General features: G+C 35.4%; 2 protein-coding genes across 2 annotated transcripts in view; both read right to left on the bottom strand.

Annotated features, from left to right (window-relative positions):
* Positions 1-10,953, bottom strand: part of LOC307169343 (uncharacterized protein) — an 83,903-nt gene extending 72,950 nt beyond the window's left edge. The window contains exons 1-2 of the mRNA XM_079889940.1: positions 10,627-10,953; positions 10,383-10,493 (exon numbers count right to left, since the gene is read on the bottom strand). Coding sequence (XP_079746066.1) covers positions 10,383-10,493; positions 10,627-10,951 — 436 coding nt within the window. The 5' untranslated portion in view covers positions 10,952-10,953. The remainder of the gene's footprint in view (positions 1-10,382; positions 10,494-10,626) is intronic.
* Positions 10,954-15,777: 4,824 nt separating this feature from the next.
* On the bottom strand, positions 15,778-19,985 carry LOC307169342 (bactericidal permeability-increasing protein-like). Its single transcript, XM_079889938.1, has 7 exons — positions 19,874-19,985; positions 17,799-17,892; positions 17,605-17,718; positions 17,139-17,273; positions 16,806-16,866; positions 16,671-16,722; positions 15,778-16,566 (listed from the first exon to the last, which is right to left on the bottom strand). The coding sequence occupies exons 1-7, from the start codon at positions 19,977-19,979 to the stop codon at positions 16,415-16,417; spliced, it is 714 nt and encodes a 237-aa protein (XP_079746064.1). The 5' UTR covers positions 19,980-19,985; the 3' UTR covers positions 15,778-16,414.
* Between the last annotated feature and the right edge of the window lie 1,415 nt (positions 19,986-21,400).

The following is a 21,400-nucleotide window of genomic DNA, read 5'->3' as shown; positions in this document are numbered from 1 at the left end:
ATCCACATGTGCCAAAATCAAACATCCGAACTATGACGAGTAGATAGTGCCATTTCTAAGAGTACCCTGAAGAAGGAGAAGGAGCAGTCTACCCTTCCGTTGCCGTCAGTCCGTGTCTATTTTTGAATGGGATTGACAGAGACGACAGACCGGCGGCGACGTCACGTATGTGAGAAATGCATAAAAAAATGAACTAGGCACATCGCCTTATAAGACGCCTGATACACTTGTCGTCCCTCAGTACGTCGCCTAATAAGACGCCTGATACACACGTCATCCCTCTGTACGTCGCCTAATAAGACGCCTGATACACACGTCGTCCCTCTGTACGTCGCCTAATAAGAAGCCTGATACACACGTCGTCCCTCTGTACGGCACCTAATAAGAAGCCTGATACACACGTCGTCCCTCTGTACGGCACCTAATAAGACGCCTGATACACACGTCGTCCCTCTGTACGGCACCTAATAAGACGCCTGATACACTTGTCGTCCCTCTGTACGCCGCCTAATAAGACGCCTGATACACACGTCATCCCTCTGTACGTCGCCTAATAAGAAGCCTGATACACACGTCGTCCCTCTGTACGTCGCCTAATAAGACGCCTGATACACACGTCGTCCCTCTGTACGGCACCTAATAAGATGCCTGATACACACGGCGTCCCTCTGTACGTCGCCTAATAAGACGCCTGATACACACGTCGTCTCTCTGTACGTCGCCTAATAAGACGCCTGATTCACACATCGTCCCTCTGTACGTCGCCTAATAAGAAGCCTGATACACACGGCGTCTCTCTGTACGGCGCCTATTAAGACGCCTGATACACACGTCGTCGCTTTGTACGTCGCCTAATAAGACGCCTGATACACACGTCGTCTCTCTGTATGTCACCTAATAAGACGCCTGATACACACGTCGTCTCTCTGTATGTCACCTAATAAGACGCTTGATACACACGCCGTCTCTCTGTACGTCGCCATAAGACGCCTGATACACACGTCGTCTCTCTGTATGTCGCCATAAGACGCCTGATACATACGCCGTCCCTCTGTACGGCGCCTAAAAAGACGCTTGATACACATGCCGTCTCTCTGTACGTCGCCATAAGATGCCTGATACATACGTCGTCCCTCTGTACGGCGCCTAAAAAGACGCCTGATACACACGTCGTCCTGATACATAGATGTATGAATTTCTGATGCTCAGGAGGGGTTGTCAGGTCTGGTCCTCAAGGTCCACTTTCCTACAGAGTTTAGCTCCAACCCTGATCAGTTTAGAATTTGCTCTTCTCCTCCCGAGCATCAGAAATTCATACATATATTATAATTGAATTTTTGGTATTATAACTATAGCTCGAAACTATCAGCCATTTCAACTAAAAGATGAAGGCTGTCATATTAGCGTTGCCCACTAGAGGGCGACAGGATAAGGAATCGTTTAAGTCCACTGATATTGATTTGGTTTCTATCCCTTTGAATGGAAATAAATGCATTGATTGTTCTAATTCATTTGTGTAACTACTGTGTACTGACAGTATAGTTTTATATAATTAATTTACACATTTGCTAATATTCGATGGTGGGAAAATATTTTGCCTACATCATTAGTGGTTCATCTGCAGGTCGGGAATCCGGCTAGAGCAGGCTGCGGGTGAAATATCCAAGGCTATTTTTAAAATAACAAATTGTTATTTTTTGTTTATAATATTTTATTTACATAATTTCTGCATTTTAAAAGTGTGTTGGAGCAGGGTTGGAACTGAAATCGAGGACAGTAAGACAGTAGCTCTTCAGTTGCTCTCCAGGAGCAGGGTTGGAGAACCCTGCAGTAGAGACTCCAAAATACGAAATGGGAACATGGGAACCCCTGCTCTACCACAGCAGTGGGTGGAAGAAATAACCAAAAAGATTATGATTTGTATAGACAAGGGGTCTCCAACCCTGCTACCATCCTGCAGACTTCAATTTTCAACCCTGCTCCAACACACCTGTCTGTAATTATCAAGCAACCCTGAACACCTTGGCTGAATCCGAAATCGCCCCCTAAACCCTCATTCACTATTCCATACGCTAGTCCACTAATACTGTTCACTTGAAGGAGTGAATGAAAATGAGTGAGTGAATTCGAACAGCCGTTGAGCGTACATCGGTTGTATACATGTTATTGTGGTGCATGTGGAATAGTGTGAATGAGTGCATTGAATAACGTCCACTATGGTTTCGGACACCACTATGAATGGCTGTCCCCTCAAATAACACCTTATTCTCGAGGACACTGGCCCTCCAGGATAGTGTTTGGTGACCCCTGTTTAAGAAGTATACGGTATCAGAGGTTTGTCAGACGTAGGATTACTTTGGGTGCCACCATGCATGGGTGTGAAAAGGAATGAGGAGTTGGATACTTTGTTAAGAGATCATAATCCTCTCATATCCGTGCATTTGAGATTCATCCTTAAATCAGAAAACACGTATACAACTAAAATGTTCCGCATAGAAAAGATAAAGATTTCACCTAATTAAGGTATTAATAAAATTGGGGGTCATCTATCTATTACTTCAGGTTTCCTTTTCTTTTTCTGTTTCTTATTCATTTTTCAGTCCAGTATGTGGTGGGAATGCAATCCGGATTGATATGAAGTTAATAAAACAATATGTGACAAGTAGATGGCAGAAACAATGGGACGAAGAAAGAACAGGAAGATGGCTTTATAACATCCAAATAAATGAAGGAGAAACTGTAGAGAACGTTATAATGAAATGGCCGATGCATAATGAATGGAGAATGTTAATTTTTAAAAGAATTAAGATGAAATTTTAGCCTAGGCTACTTGAAAAACATAGGCTATAAAGGATCTCATATGATGAATCTTTTTATAATTTTTTTTAAAACAATATGATTACTTTTGATACTTTATTTGAACCAATTATTATTGCCTCATTGTTATATGAATTTATGTCAAAGGCAATTGCTCACTTAGATCTATCTTTATGAGCAAAAAAAATATGTATTTTGTGATTAAAAGCCTATTTTCCAGTCATTTGTTTTGTCAGTGTAGATTTCTTGAAAATAATAGGCTATTAAAATACTTTCTTGTCGCCTTCACCTGAAAACTATATTGCATAAAGTTTGATATTGTGAGCTAGTATTCGCCCATTGTATGGTCAAGTGCAAGTAAAATTCCATCAATATATACCGAAGATATTAAAAGTAAAAATCAGAATGTCACATTCCAGAATATTGTTGATAGATTATTATTAAAGTGAACTAAAGTTATCATGAGCATTGTAATGTTTGAAGCGGATGTCATAACAAATGTCGGACCGACAAGATTTCACTCAAAAATCCATAAGATCTTACTTTGATGCTCTGGAAATACAAACAGGAAGACACATTGAGCGCAACTCTGAAAAGGGACGGGGCTTCATAAGATTGCCTCTTAAAGGTAGGTAGGAATTGTCTAAAAAACTTATTTTCCAAATTTGTTTAAACTTTATTTATATATTAATACATAATTAAAATGTAAGTACTCTGAAAAAGAAAGTATAAAAATCGAGTGTCTGTAGACCTCTCACGACTGTTTTAAAGACAGCTCATTATTTCCATTCACTCCACCCCCTCCCTTCTGGGCTCCTTCCAAAGCCACGCCCCCAAAACACATGAACGCGTGACTCCGACAGCTGAGCTGGAAGCATAGACAGTATATAAACTGGAAGATGTATTATTTACCTGAGACGAGCGGAGAGGAAGGAGCACAGTGCATGTAGTGACATCATGTCAAAATCACATGTAATAAAAAAATCTAACTTTATCATTATGAATATAAACAAATAAGATGTATTTTAGTACTCACTATCAAGCTAGCATATTGATATTGGTAAAGTTTAAAATATATATTTTTTTATTCGCTAACGAGCTAGTTATATCTATAAGGCAAAGCTAAAAACAGGTTGCATTGATGCACGTTTTTCCATTACCATCAGTTACACTGTGATGAAGATGAATTTCGTGTAAGATTCATAACATATATGGTGTTCTGCATGTAAGAGTTTCCATGATGAAAGCATTGTTGACTCTGATGAGGACTAATGTTACACTCCAGAGACAAGTACCGCATCGTCAGCTCGAGGACAGGTCCGGGGTCGAGGGCGAAGCAGAGGAGGTCGTGCAAGAGGCCGTGCAACTAGGGTCCGAGGAAGTAGAGGCTGAGGACGAAGTGGTGGAAGTGCAGGGCAAGGAGCACTTCTTGGACAAGAGGACCTGCGTCGAGTTTTGCATCTCCTATTCCTAGGTTCCGTGCCTCTTGAATTCCTCAAATCAAACGGGTGCGCGACTGCGCGCAAGTGGGCAGATCCTTTAGCAAAAGGGTGGTTGCCATGGTTGCGAGAGAGTGACAGTCGCCTAAGCCAATCCTTTGTTTCGTCCCGAATGGAAATAATGAGCTGTATTTAATGCAGATTAAACGGTCTAGAGTCACTCGATTTTTATACTCTTTTTTTCAGAGTACTTACATTTTAATTATGTATTGATATATATATATGGAAAGTTTAAACAAATTTGGAAAAAAGTTTTTTATAAAATTCCTACCTACCCTACCTTTAAGAACAGAGATTTTACTGATTATAAACCTATACATAAAAGACATTTACAACACAGTAAAATAAATGATGAACACATGATAAAGGTCTCTAAATAAGTTAATATGACCTAAATTTAGCAAATAGACAAAATCCACATCTTTAGATTTAGACCTTGTATGTGTTTTAAAGCACACTCAGTGAACAAACAAAGGTTCAAAACACAACCGAAATGCAACTTGGTTTGATTTTGTACATTTATAGCCAATTTAGTCAATATGGTCAATGTTTTTGATTTATTGTCAGTGAATGTTTTTTGAAATCCTGGTTTTCTTGCTCAACACTGCTCTCTTGTGGTCAGGAGGCATTTCCTGTGTGTTGTGACTTCATTTTTTTGTTTCAACAGAAATTAACAAATTACAAAAGCATAGAACATGAAAACATTATTTCCGGTCACATATTTCTGATTGACATATTATGAAAATAAAAATCTTACATGCATAATTGGGTATTATGTTTTTAATATTTACTTGCCCCTAAACAGCACATACATTGATGTATAAATCAATATCAAGCTCTCAGTCGCACTGTTGGCCTGAATATCAGCACATAATTTTAACCATATTTATAAGCTTTATACTTTAACAAAGAGAAAGACATATAGTTTTACGTTATATTTTCATGTAACGTATCAGTGTTTGTGTTGAGTCTTGAGATTGTTCGAAATACATATCTTGAAGATTTTGTAGGTCTGTGTCTTGAAATTGTTTCAAGTCGTCTCCATTTCTTGCTTGAACAAACACCTTTAATAGTCCTTAAAAGTGAAATCAGATTTAACATTAAATTACTAGTTCAGACAAAAACATGATTTATTCACCCTCATTTCATGGTTTTGTTCTTTCTGTAACATAACAATTGTAGTCACTATAAAGAGCTGTAACTGCAAGAGCTGTTCAAATATTCTTTAAAAAATGTTAAATAGCACACTGATATTATAGTGAGAATTTAAGAGCACAATATCCACGTTTGGAGACATACACTATAATTTCACCAAAGAGCTCACCTATGATCACGATGATCAGAAGACCATTTATGAAAGCAGATATGAAGATAATAATCTGCCATTGTGTCTGATTCTTCTCAGTGTTCTTCACTGTATGATTCTGGATCTCTGGAGTTGGAGTTGGTACTGTGTAATCATTGAAGGGTTTTAATATTAATATTTAATATTGTTTTGTCTAACAATGATTAAGTGTTAAGCTTGATGATCACTGAATGTTCACTCACCAGTGATGTGCAGTCTGGTGCCGTTGCTGTATTTAGGAGGAGTGTCTGTGGTCACACAGTAATAATCTCCTAAATCATCAATAGTGACATTATTTATGAACAGGCGATGTTTACTTTGCACTGAATATTTCTGCCTAAAAGCTTTACTGTAGTGAAAGAGAGCTGACGTTGTGGAAGAGAGTAATATGACAACCGGAGAATCTGGAAGTTTTAGTAAAAACCAATAAACCTCATTTACATCAAAATCACAGTTTATCGTCACATTTTGACCCAAATCTGTTAGTTGATCAGTTAAAGTCTCCACAGCTTCACACCATATGAGCAGATCTGTGGAATAAAAACACACACACATAATATGGATTATTATTATGTCATTAAACATACAGTACCAGTCAAAAGTTTGGAAACATTACTATTTTTAATGCTTTTGAAAGAAGTCTCTTATGCTCATCAAGCCTGCAGTTAAAAAAAAACAAACAAACAAAAAAAAAAAAACAGTAATATTATGAAATATTATTACAATTTAAAATAATGGTTCTCTTTTTTAATATACTTTAAAATGTAATTTATTTTTGTGATGCAAAGCTGAATAGTCATCAGCAAGTACTCCAGTCTTTGGTCTCTTATGATCCTTCAGAAATCATTCTAATATGCTGATTTATGATCAATGTTGGAAACAGTTGTGCTGCTTAATATTTTTTTATAACCTGAGATACTTTTTTCAGGATTATTTGATGAATAAAAAGTTAAAAAGAACTGTATTTATTTAGAATAGAAATCTTTTGTAACAATATACACTACCGTTCAAAAGTTTGGGAACAATAACTATTTTTTTTTAAGAAATTAGTACTTTAATTCAACAAGAATGCGTTAAATTGATAAAAGGTGATGGTAACGATTTATATTGTTATAAATGTTTTTATTTTGAATAAATGCTGTTTTTATGAATAAATGCTGTTAACGTTTTACTCATCAATGAATCCTGAAAAAAGTATTCCAAAAAAATATATTAAACAGCACAACTGTTTCCATCATTGATAATAACTGAGTATCAAATTATCATATTAGAATGATTTCTGAAGGATCATAAGACACCAAAGACTGGAGTACTTTCTGATGAAAATTCAGCTTTGCATCACAAAAATAAATTACATTTTAAAGTATATTAAAAAAGAGAACCATTATTTTAAATTGTAATAATATTTCATAATATTACTGTTTTTTTTTTTTTTTTTTTGTTTTTTTTTTTAACTGCAGGCTTGATGAGCATAAGAGACTTCTTTCAAAAACATTAAAAATAGTAGTGTTTCCAAACTTTTGACTGGTACTGTAAATTATCTTATAAAGAACAATAACATATTCATAAAGAACAATAAACTCACAGAGGTAAAGCTGCACAATCTTCATGATGTTAAAACACTTGTTTCTTTCACACGACTGTAGAGATGTAACTTTACCTCAGAGCTTTCAGATGAATAGTGTGATTAACCACAATCAAGAGGAAGTTAAAGGCAGGTTTGCTCTGGCCACACGTTTAGTTTTGTTGTTGATTTGTTCAAAACTCAACCCTGACCTATATATATATATAATCTCTTGTCTTTTAAAAATATATTTTTATCTCTATAATTCACTGGCAGCAAAATGACCCAAGACACTGAGAACAGCCCATTTTTTTTTTCAGTGTCATACAAACACATATATTATGTTTTCTTCAACTGTATTCTCGTTCTAACCCGTGATTATTAACTCATAAGTTTAGAGGAGGTTTTTAGTTTCTGTCTCTTGACAGAATTATCCACTAATTCATCATAAACAATATTTATCCTCAAGGCAAGTGAGTACTCTATGTATTTAAATTAATCTGGATTGAATTTCTTTTTGCCTATACTTAGTACTTCTTTTTAACTAGAAAATAGTAGGAAGTGTGAAACTTATTTCTTACATTTATTATACAATTTATTAATCTTTGTTAATGTTAGTTAATAGAAATTCAGCTGTTCATTGTTAGTTCATGTTAGCTCAGGTTCATTAAATAATATTAACAGATACAGCTTGTGTTTTTAATAATGTGCTTCAAAAATTTTAATAAAAGTTCAATTAGCATGAACTACAATTAATAAATGCTGTAGAAGTATTTCTTTTATTATTGTTAGTTCATGATAACTAATGAGGTTAACTTTAATAAATGGAACATAATTGTAAAGTGTTATCATGGTGTTTCGGGTAATGTTCACTTGGTTAAAGTTTAAACCTCTTGATGCAGCAAGTGTGTGTGATCGTGTTGTTCATCAAGTGACCAAACCAGTGGAACACTTCATTTGCACGAAACCATGCGTGTGTTAACCACAAAAAAGAAAACTGTGCAAAAGTTAGATGTTTTTAAACATGTGCAAAAATATTAAAAACAATTAACATGCATGCCAAAAAGAAATCATCTTTAGATTTATTGAAATTTGTTTTCTTGACATCAATCTTTATGTCAAATGTCTGTAAAACATCACTCATGTTTCAGCCCAAAGAAAGCTCATTTTCCATGAGGTTTATAACTTTTACTGCTGAGCATGTCAGCGCACTTATAATAGAGAGAAAAAAATGATTGTATTACTATATATAAGCAAGATGTGTTACTATCATACACACACTGCATATTTACATACAAAGTGTATTACAGGTGCTGGTCATAAAATTAGAATATCATCAAAAAGTTGATTTATTTCAGTAATTCCGTTAAAAAAGTGAAAATTTTATATTATATAGACTCATTACATGCAAAGTGAGATATCTCAAGCCTTTATCTGTTATAATTTTGATGATTATGGCTTACAGCTTATGAAAACCACAAAATCAAAATCTCAGAAAATTAGAATATTACATGAAATCACACAGTAATTACACAGTAATACCATGGTCATTGAACCAGGTTTTGGTTCTTTTGGCAGTGTGGGCAGGTGCAAATCCTGCTGGAAAATGAAGGAAGCATGAAGTGCTCTAAAAATGTCCTGGTAGACGGCTGCGTTGACTCTGGATTTAATAAAGCACAGTGGACCAAAGTCCTCTTTTCTGATGAGAGCAAATTTTGCATCTCATTTGGAAACCAAGGTCCCAGAGTCTGGAGGAAGAATGGAGAGGCACACAATCCAAGATGCTTGAAGTCCAGTGTGAAGTTTCCACAGTCTGTGTTGGTTTGGGGAGCCATGTCATCGGCTGGTGTCGGTCCACTGTGCTGTCCACTCAACGCAGCCGTCTACCAGGACATTTCCAGAGCACTTCATGCTTCCTTCAGCAGACAAGCTTTATGGAGATGCTGACTTCATTTTCCAGCAGGATTTGCACCGGCCCACACTGCCAAAAGAACCAAAACCTGGTTCAATGACCATGGTATCACTGTGTAATTACTGTGTGATTTCATGTAATATTCTAATTTTCTGAGATTTTGATTTTGTGGTTTTCATAAGCTGTAAGCCATAATCATCAAAATTATAACAAATAAAGGCTTGAGATATCTCACTTTGCATGTAATGAGTCTATATAATATACAAGTTTCACTTTTTTAACGGAATTACTGAAATAAATCAACTTTTTGATGATATTCTAATTTTATGACCAGCACCTGTATATAAGCAAGATCTCCACTTAAACCGGTACCAGCAAAAAGTGTTACTATCATACACACACTGCATATTTACACACAAAGCAGCAAACTCATAAATGGAAATTAAAATCCACACATTTAAAACATAATAACAGGAAATTTTAGTTTGTAAAAAAAAAGCATAGGCACACTTTGTATTCATAAAGTGTATCACATCACACATTGGCTGTAGACAGTAGTGCTCTGCTCCTGACTAGGCCTGGTGTTACTGGAGCACATGAAGAAATCAACTTCAGCACACTGAAAGAGGACCATATTAAATATGAATGGACATATACAGAATGATAGACATAATGTACAATCAGCTGGTCATACACATTTCAGATCATTTAATCTTGTGCAGCTTGAAGTTGCACTGTAAGAATCTCCAGGATAAATAAGATAACATATATTAATATTGAAGATCTTACCTGTGGATTATTTGAGTTTTGAGCCGCAGATTTTCCAGTTGCATTAATAAAGCTCTTCACCATACCTGAAACAGCACTGAATATGAATATCACTGAATTCACACACTGTAACAGTCCAAGAGTTGATTCACAGAGAGTGTGTTTTACTGTGAAAAATGTGAGATTCAGACCAGGGGAATGAAAAGAGTGTCTAGAGAAATGCGTTTTTTAACAGTTGAACTTTTTTAGGCATTTTTAGAACGCCTGAAAAAGAAGACAGACACAAGTGCTGCAGTTAAACACGTTTAGTGAGTGTTTACATTGAAAAACAATGCAAAAGTAACACATCGCAGCGGAATAGAAAAACAAGTGACCGGACAAAAACATGTTCTGTGTGAACCGGCTACATTTAGTAGATCTAGAATTTGTCACCTTGTAGTTCAATGGGACTTTTACTCTAGTAAAACATGTACAAACCTATTAATGCAATGGTCAGAAGCACATTCAGCAGGATGAATATGATGGTCATATTTCTCCATGGTATCTGGTGTTGTGGAGCGTCATCTGTCTGATTCCTGTGGACGGAGTCTGTAAAAGGTTTGTAGTTCAGTCTTTATTCAGTTTCAATCTTTAACAGAACAATAAAACTATTATTAGATCTTCATTCAATCTGGAATCCATCATGTGGTTTATAAAGACATGAAATGATAAAATAACTCACCGCTGATGTAGATTTTGGTGCCGTTGTTGAATTTTAGTGGTTCACTAGTTTTCACACAATAATAAACTCCTAATTCATCAATGGTGATATTTCTGATGAACAGACGACTGTTAGTTTTCACTGAGTATTTGTGTTTAAAGCTGCTATTTTCATATGTACCTCCTTCATAGGTGCTATCATAAGTGCGTAAGATCAACACTGGAGGATCCGGTAATTTCAGTTTGTACCAGTAAATCTCCTCTATATCAAGATCACAGGTTATAATCACATCAGATCCTAAAGTTACTGGTGTGTTTGTTAGACTCTCTGTGGTTTGATACAACATGAACAGATCTATGAGAGAAAGAAAAACACATTTATTAAGATATAAAATCAAAAGAAAACTGACTCAATCAAATGAGAAATGAGAAACTCACAGATCTGCAGCTGTATGATCTTCATTGTCTGATCCAGATGAATAATATCTGCTATATGTGATCATACACACATCTCATTCTGTGAGCGGAAACACAAACCTCGACCACACAGACGAGAGGGGAAGTCAGAGCTGGCCTTCTCTGAGAACATGATCATTCTTAGTCGTTTAAATCAACAAGTCATTAGAAGATACAGTGTGTAAATATGCCAGTGTGTTTTATTTTAATATACAGATGTTTCTTTTTATTTGCTCCTCAAAAAACCACATAACTTTTATATAACCATATCAAATTGTATTTATTTATTTTTTGCTACCAGCACCAGGTGACATATCAGATTGAGCTTTGACTAAAATGCCATTGCAAAGACTCAAGCGTAAAGAAAACATCTGATGATATATTGATGAACAGATGAAACCAAAGCAATAAATGTGCACGTCTGACTGGCTGTTTGTTCAGATGTTTAGTGGCAAAATAAACACGTGTGGAGTTTCCACATTGAATTATTAGAAAAATAATGCACACCCGGGGTGGTAATGCGCAGACATGGGCAGTATTTCAATTAAATGTATTTTAAATACGTATTTAATTACTTTAGTGTATTTTGTAATTTGTATTTTGCAGGGGTGGAAAAAATAAAATGTAGTTTGTAACAAAATATTTTGAGGGAGTGTATTTAGAGTATTTCAAATACTTAAATACTTAAGAAAAATCACCATATGCTTATCACCATAGTAAATGATTTTGCCATATTTTCAGTCTGATGTTGCCAATGGCAATGTCCAGGTTAGATGCATGAAAATCACGTGACACCCTGTAGACCAGGCTCCCTCCAAGAAGTGAATGAGTTTTGAACACAGTAGAAGAAGTGGCGCTGCTCCTCTTAAAGGGATACTCCACTTTTTTTGGAAATAGGTTCATTGTACAACTCCCCCAGAGTTAAACAGTTGAGTTTTACCGTTTTCGAATCCATTCAGCCGATCTCCGGGTCTGGCGGTACCACTTTTAGCATAGCTTAGCATAGATCATTGAATCGGACAAGACCATTAGCATCTCTCTCAAAAAAATGACCAAAGAGTTTCGATATTTTTCCTATTTAAAACTTGACTCTTCTGTAGTTACATCGTGTGCTAAGACCGACGGAAAATGAAAAGTTGCGATTTTTCTAGGCTGATATGGCTAGGAACTATACTCTCATTCCTGTGTGATAATCAAGAAACTTTGCTGCCGTACCATGAGTCCAGCAGGCGTAATGATGCAGCGCCTGAAAATAGGTCTAATAGAGCTGGTAAATCCCGTCCCTTCCGCTAACCCCACTGGACCTTTAGGTTGAAAAATCGTCAATGCAAGTGAATGGGAGAAAATAATTATTTTCTGGTCCCGTTTGAATTGTGCCATGAATGTGAACATATGTTGTCTGTGAATTTTTTATATAATTTTTCATGTTACGAGTTTGACAGTATATCGAATGATTCTTCGGCTAGCAGTTGTGGAAAAGACATAACGAGAAAGACTACATGTCACCTGTGTGACGTCACCCCATAAAGTTGACTTACCCGTGGTTTTCGCCAACCTCAACGATTTTGTCCTCTCCCTGAAAGAAGGCGGTGAAGTGCACCAAAGACACAGCCATGTTTAGCGGGATCCGTGAGCTAGTCCGTGAGCTAGTCCGTGTGCTAGTGGTGTTGACGTTTCAAACACGTCGAAAGCAGCGAAGAGTTGTAGTCCACAAAGTGCTCTCACACAAAGTCTAACCGTATCAAACTTCTACCCGCTAAATTGTAGCATTCTTTACACAAAAAATTATATTAAAAATTCACAGACAACATATGTTCACATTCATGGCACAATTCAAACGGGACCAGAAAATAATTATTTTCTCCCATTCACTTGCATTGACGATTTTTCAACCTAAAGGTCCAGTGGGGTTAGCGGAAGGGACGGGATTTACCAGCTCTATTAGACCTATTTTCAGGCGCTGCGTCATATCATTACGCCTGCTGGACTCATGGTACGGCAGCAAAGTTTCTTGATTATCACACAGGAATGAGAGTATAGTTCCTAGCCATATCAGCCTAGAAAAATCGCAACTTTTCATTTTCCGTCAGTCTTAGTACACGATGTAACTACAGAAGAGTCAAGTTTTAAATAGGAAAAATATCGAAAGTCTTTGGTCATTTTTTTGAGAGAGATGCTAATGGTCTCGTCCGATTCAATGATCTATGCTAAGCTATGCTAAAAGTGGGACCGCCAGACCCGGAGATCAGCTGAATGGATTCAAAAACGGTAAAACTCAACTGTTTAACTCTGGGGGAGCTGTAAAATGAACCTATTTCCAAAAAAAGTGGAGTATCCCTTTAAGGCACGAGTAGAGTAACGGTGATAATATGGCTACGTAGCCTACATCAAACACGTTTTGCTATTAAGGGCAGCCTACCACACCATTGATGTGAACTTAGCTATACATGCCATTTACGTCAGAGGGAGCTATTTCAGGCCCTGTAGAGTTTTAGTGAAATGCCCTTGCTTTTTTATTTTGCTACTTCGCCATTTTTAATTTACACATTTCTCATATTTGTGTTATTGCTACTATTTGTGTTATTGACCTTTCAGTAATAAAAAAAGAAGACTTAAGATTATTGTGGGAGTATTTTTGTATTTTCAAAATACTAATTACTTGTATTTTATTTAAATACATTTTTCACATCAGTATTTTGTATTTTATTTTGTTACATTTCATGAGCCAGTATTTGTAGTTTGTAACAAAATAGTTTTTGATGTATTTGTGCCCACCTCTGGTAATGCGGTCACGACGCGAAGGGTTGGACTCATTTCTTACGCATCTAATCCCATGCCTCCGTCACTAATTCCAAAACGTAATTTTAGAGTTAATAACGGAGGTTTGAGCCACTGATAGCAGACTAATGCTGGTTAATGACTAGCTGAAACATACTAAGACTGACTGTTTCCATCGACTGCAGCATATTTTAAACACCGACTGTGTGTAAATAATGTTCTGTTATGTTGAGAATAAGAGTTTCTGTGTTGGAGTTTTAGGGGTCACCTGTGGATTGTAGTGGATTGAATTGTAGAGCACCTCCTAGTGCTCCAATAATAGGATATTCCAGAAACTTAAAAAAAGTGACTACACTTTACTGTGATATGAAATATTTTTACTGAAAATTGTATATAACATAATTTAAATAATTAATTTACTTTTCCAACAAATGTCAAAAAAGTACATACTGTCATATTAAGAACATCTGTCAGGAATATTGTAAATTACAGCAATTAAAAACCAATAAATAAATTGGCTGCCAAAAATATAAATATTGGGAGTTGTCATTTGCAGGTATGGTTTAAAGACACTACAAGAAAATATTTATTTGTTATTAGTGTGTTCAATATTAAAATAGTTCAACATAAACCTATTTTAGTTAATAACTATGATGTTTAAAATTACAATTCCAGGAGTCTTTAGTGGACCTTACATTTCAGATAAAGACTTACAATATGTTCTCATGAACCGCTAGAATCTGAGTTTTCATAGTCAGCTCTGGATGTGTTAATTGAGGTTATAAAATATAAACACATGTTCAGTTTTCAGCCAAGCTGATTTGTGTGTAAAATCTCGAATGAAATAAAGAACATCACTTTTGTTTGCATTTACAGAGATGTTGACTGATTAAACATAGGCCTATCCTCCTGAGATTCAGACATATCTGACCTCTATAGAGTATGAATAAACATTTTTATATCTATCTGAGATCACAATTGTTACATTTTGTAAGCGAATCCGCCATGGCACGAGTGCAATTGGCTTTTAAAGGGAATGGGAGATGAGACTCTGATTGGTTTATTTCACATTATCCCAAAACACACATTACTCATTAAGAGAATAGGGACAACCCTTTTAGACCATGCGCCGGGTGCACCGACCATGCGCTTAGAACAATAAAATAGGGCCAAAAACCCCAAATGTTATATTTTATTAATTTTATTTATTTTTGGTACATTGTTCAGTATTATATTGAAAGCACTTCTTGTTAAACTGTTTACTTTTGCGAGGAAGAAAATACTTCAAATGCAGTAAGTCTACCAGTTGTGAAGTTGTGTGACAGTTTTATCATTTTTATTTGCACTACAAAGAGTGTATATATATATATATATATATATATATATATTATATTATTTATTCATTTTTGGTACATTTCTTAAGAAGCATAATTTATTTTTAGACTTATTTGTTGGCCAGTTGTGGTCTGTGCAATAAATATAAAAAGTTCTAAACCATATATTGTGTTTGTGTTTTATTGTTCCACTATAGTGATGATTATATTAACAATATATATTGAATTTAATAGGTGTCTCTTACATTGTCCCACAGCAACATTAAAATAGTGTAGATTAGTGTACAATATTTTATAATTATAATTTATATATTTAGTGTCCATTTCATTCATTTTATATATTTAATATTGGGGTCATCCAAGATATTTGATATATTTGAACATAAAAAAAAGAAAGAAAAGTATCTCAATAGTTACTTTCCCAGATAAGTAGTTACTTTTATAATGATGTAATTCAGTTAGTTACTATTTGTGAGAAGTATCTAGTAACTATAACTAATTACTTTTTAAAGTAACATGCCCAACACTGCTAGTATGTAGTTAACGCTGTACGCAACAATTGATACAACATAAACTACGTTAATTATTTCAGAGCAAGTCAGAATAAATCCAAATGTAACAATTTATTATTAGTCAGGTAAATGTATCATGCCAATTACATAATCAAGTCAAAGATAATCAATACAATAACATCAAATGCTCAGAGATAAAGAGTAAAAGATGCATACCTGACATTAGATAAAATATATAATGCTGAGCATCCAATTATGGACTGATCTGACTACAATATCACACTGAGCCTCTTGCAAAACCTCTTTAAATAATCAGCCCAAGACAGAAACCTCTTTCAAATGGAAACATCTGCTAACAATGGGAATTTGCTTTAATCACAGTTTTTTCGAGTTTACACCTTTTGAGGGCAGGATTCCATTTGCATGAAAGACCCACCCTCCTCTGTAAGGAAGATATCTCTAAACTCCTAAATCCTTTATTAGCTTTTGGTTTGTTTCTGTGGGGATGAGAGCGTTGTACTGATATTTTCATTAGATATTTTCAAATGCCAAACATGTATATTGTTGTATGATAATTGTTCATATTAAACCATATAGATCTTTGGGTGGATTTCAGGTTATCCCAGCATGAGGAGAGAAGGGATGGGTGATGAGGAGACTGTAAGAGTGAGATGTGAACTGCTCGGTGTGGTTCGTATCAGATGGCGTTGGTACTTATGTAAGAGAGTGTTTAAATGTTAATTCTCAGGTGAGTCTTTGTTTCTTCGAGGAGTCGTCGTTTCTTCCGTCCGTTCCGGCTTACAAATTTTAGCTCAATGCTATCTTTAGAGACGACAGCAGGCTCCATGGAGAAGTCCATCCCAGTAAATTCAAGTACTTTGGCTAAATATTAAAGGGTCACAACAAAAAGAACAATTATTTTGAATGTCATGAAATTATTTTTGTAATCATCGCAGTCAGTGGTTAATAGTGTTTATTCATAGCACCATTTAATGTTGCCAGCTGGGTGTTAAGGATGGTTTCCATCTTGGAACAGACCTGAAACAGCAGATAGTTAATATTGACATGGAATGAGACTCTTGGTTTCTGTTGTGAACAGTGAATGTTCAGTAATTTCCTACCAGCTTTTGAAGAAACCAGGTCAAAAAGGGAACTCTGGGAATTTTATCAAGTAACCACGATCTGTAAATACAATATTTTAAAGTGTTAGTTCTTATAAGCTGTAAGCTAATTTGTTTAAAATTCTGTGACATATCCTCTGGGAACATAAACCAGAATAAATTGGTCTATTTTGAAATGTTATATTTGCAGAACTTACAACCCAATGGATAAACTTCTGTTTTATTATTGAACAAACAAATCCTGATTTAGCTAAATCTGCAAATATCACATAACATTTAAAAATAGACCAATTTATTCTGCTATTTGTGATGTGGTGAGCTGAACAAAATTACCCGGTGTTGACTTCGATAGTTCCAATTTTTGCTTCACAGTTTTCTATGCTGAGTTTTAGGTGGCCAGTTTTTTCATCGCTTTTGAATGCAACAGTGGCAGTAATGGCCAGTGCATCCGTATCCACTTTCACCGGTCTGTGAAATAGAGTTCAGGGCATTATTTCCTCTTCAGAAGCCTCATTTAACTCACTGTGTATTAACCTCATGTGTCTTTCCACAGACTTGTTGAGGCTGCTCTGAACAGGCTCCAGATACTTTGAAAAGACATATCCACATTAACCAATTTATTTTTTCCATCTGTTAAATTTAGCAAACAAATGTTGTTGTTTTTGTTGTTGTTTTTTCTGTTTATGGTGTGTTTTTATTAAAAATAGAATTGAGTGAAGAAGTTTACCAGTTTGTTACAACTATTCTTTTTTCTAACGATTTCTTTGATGAAAATTTGTGATATGAACATTATACTAACTTTGATCCCTGGTTTCCAGTCACTTGAAATTCGGCACTCGTAATTGTTAAAGTGACTCCAGTTGAAGGAACAAGCTCCTGCACCACTTTAAGTTCATTGATGTGAATCTTCATTCTGTCAAGAAAATATGCACATTTTAATATAAAATATACATTTTATTTAGCAGGAGGATATTGTAGGAACACTGGTCTCACCCTGTAAATTTATACTGTTTGTAGAGAAAGGTTTGTTCTGGAATATCCTTGTCTTGGATGTACTGTTTGAGCATCTCAGTAGCCTTACCTGCAACTGTCAAAACAAACAAAATTGTGTACTGCTTAAAGATTAGGTTTTTGGATCTGTTCCTTAATTTTTATGACACGAAAGATGCAAACCCATCAGGGATCTATTCAATGAAAACGTGTAGCCTACATGTGATCTGCATGTCCATGTAGTGTTTTGATTATTGAACTACATATTATAAAGATTATTCACAGTTAGACACATGTTAGTCACAGGTCAAAAGTCACAAAATAGAATAGAATAAAGAACTAGAATATTATTACAAAAGTTTTAATTTACAAAGTTAAACTATAACTCCCTTCTCCATTTATACTCATGGGAGATTTTAAAAGTCATAATAGTCTTTTAATGTTCATCATATGGGGTAGTATCCATGGCAACACTAAATGAATAAGATTTGAAGATGTTATAGAAAATTATGCTCTATGTCTACTAAATGATGTGTCAACTTCTTGAGGACATATACCAAGCAACTGATTTAACAATCTGTCAACCTTAGATATTCTTAGACCTCTCATGGCATGACCGCAGTGGAAATGACAATTTTCCAATTATTATAACCATTAAAGTAGAGGAGAAGAATCAAGCATAACACAAAAGGTAAATTAAAAAGAGAGGATTATGCAATTTAAAAATGCTTATATCAATAGCTAACAATACAGTTCCAAGAACGTCTTCAAATTCAAAATGCAGACAGCTTCAATGGTTTGATGACAAATGCAAAGAAGCTGCTAAAGTGTAAAAAAAAATCAACTTAAAGACTCTTCTTCAGAAATCCGATCAATATAAATCTTTTTTTTATTTTTTTATTTTATTAAGTAGATCACAAGCAAGGAGAACAATAAATTAAGTAAAAAGGGAGCTGAAGAAAAATTGTGGATGCAGTTCATCATACTAGAGTGTTTTAATGTTTAATGTTTGTTTAAAAAAAAAAAAAAAAGACCTTTTAAATCTCTCATTATGCTATATTATCACCAAATACTGGATTCAATAGTTTGAATACATGAATGTGTGTGTGTGAGTGGTAGCGCAAGTGCTGTATCTTTGCAAGCACAGTGTATATGTGAACAACATGATAAACACGGCACGCTCCTGAAAACTAAATGTTTATCTTATTTTTGATCTCTCCCATTAATTTTCAATGGGTGGTCTAGTGTGATAAATTGTACAGAATATTTTAAAATTTTATTCAGTATTGCCCAAATTCCCCCCAAATGATTTAGGTGCATACGCTCAGATAAAGGAGGCATACAATGCAAAAATAAATACAAAACCTGTGCTAAATGAAAGAAAACAAGTTGACAAAAGTCAATATTAAATCCAATATTTGATAATAATATGTTACAGTCATGTTCAGTTTATTTTAGGTTCTTGGACTTTCTGTTTTGTTTACATTCTTCATAGATGTTCCTTGTTGTAGTTCCCCACCACTGATCAGTCAACATGGACACTACTTATACTAATCATCAAAGCTGTTCATCTTTTAGTTAATCATCACTGTGTATATAAGTTCCTGCTTTTGATCTGGTCCGGTATTGTTTGTGCATACACTGTCTCACACGCTACTGTCACAGTCACCAGCTGGTGTGCCCATGCCATGTTGACCACTAGAGAGCACTCCTTCTCTGACCTTTGCCACTCAGCCATGAACTTCAGTCCCCATAATCCTTTGCCTGGACTCATCATGAATATTGCATTCACTTGTTTGTCATTACATTGTTTGTCTACTTACACAATGTTCTCTGTGTCATTTTTCATCAATTGTTGTTGTCACACTGCATGTCTGAGCATTCTGCCTTGTCTCTTGTATTTTTGTGGATTGTTTTTGTTCTGGATTTTCCAATAAAGCTGCGTTTGGATCTTATTAAAGTCTCAGAGCAATCCGTGACAGTTACGTATCTTGTTCTGTGTTATTTAAATAAGCCGCGTGTAATATCTTATATTTATATTTAAGATATATACACAGTTATATTTTGCTCACACTTACCTAAATCAAGTCCCGTCTTGGTTAGTATGACTGTAACTCCAGTATTGTCACCTGTAACCACTGGGACCAGAGTCAACAGCACTAGAGTACACCAATAGAACATCATCTTCTCACAGACCTATAAGAGAGACACGTGGTAAGACAAAATAATATTTTTTACTTGCCAGGATCCTTCCATACATAGACATCCAGACATCCAGACTTCCAGACATACATCTTAAGCAGTGGCGGAACTAGAGTTTTATACATGGGGTGGCCAGGGGGTGGCCACTGCTACTTGTGGGGGTACACAGTACACACACACACACACACACACACACACACACACACACACACACACACACACACACACACACACACACACAGTGGAAAAGCTTATGGAAGGAATTGGGTCACTCTGTTTTTGTCTATAAGTGTTGAACATCCAAAATATTTGCAGAAAACAAAGATGAAGCACCAAGGAGGTAAGATACCGTAGCATGTGTCTGTTATGAACAGCTGCATTTATCTACAAAAAAAAAATCACATTGACAATTTTTTTTTTTTTTAATTAGATATAGCAGGCATCAAGCAGACATGTACTTGAAAAATTTAAACAATTGTATTGCCCATCAATATAAAATCTTATCCTAGGAACATTTAATACAACATAATTATTTCATTATAATAATTTATAATTATTCTTTCTAATTATAATTATTTAATTTATAATTCTTTTTTGTGTTCATTTTTTGGTGAACTATCCTTTTAATCTGGCAAAATCTTCTCAACTTAAATTCCTGAATTGGGTATGTGATTGACTGCCTGTGTCTGGTAGATGCTCTGACCTGTTGCTGGTCCTGAAGTCTGACCACACTGACTCTGACTAGCCAGTGGTGATGCAAGGGCTGGGGTCTGTTTGCATCTGATGATCTGCCTGTTAGTCCAGTCATTTTAAGCCAAAATGGGGGTCAACCTTGAACAAATTGCAACAGAAGCAAACTCAACTGATTTTGTATCCTCAATATGTCCTAAGTAAGGAAAAACAAGTCCCGAAGAATCCCATTAGGGGAAAGTTTGGAAAAACACCCAAATATAGCCTATTCATTCTTTCTCTCACATCAAGACAAACAAAAAATGTATTACAAGTTTTTTTTAATTGTTTGTTAACATGAACAAATGGTGCATAATCTAATTATGTATGTGTTAATTTGCACCACAACAGATCTAAACATTGGGTTTAGCCGGGTGAAAATGTCTTGTTGAATCTTGTTGACATAACAGTAAAATACTTAATGTTAAGGTCTGAATGGAACCCATTTAGGCTACCCATGAGCATTAATACATAGAGGCAGGAAGAAGTACTTTAGAAACCAGCCTTTATTAATTATTATTACAGAGATGGGGTTTGGGGGTTGGGTCTGCGGGACTGTTTCTGGGGGACGAGTCTGAGGGAAGAACAGGAGACAATGATAAGGAGAATGCAGAAGACAAAAGGTAGGTAAAATAAAAAGTGAATACCCATAAACAGTTTTCAAAACTTTCCCC

Source organism: Squalius cephalus, assembly GCF_949319135.1.
Source record: "Squalius cephalus genome assembly, chromosome: 13".
Classification (NCBI taxonomy): Eukaryota; Metazoa; Chordata; class Actinopteri; order Cypriniformes; family Leuciscidae; genus Squalius; species Squalius cephalus.
Note: the sequence above shows the minus strand (reverse complement) of the source record. Positions and strands in the feature narration are given on the sequence as shown.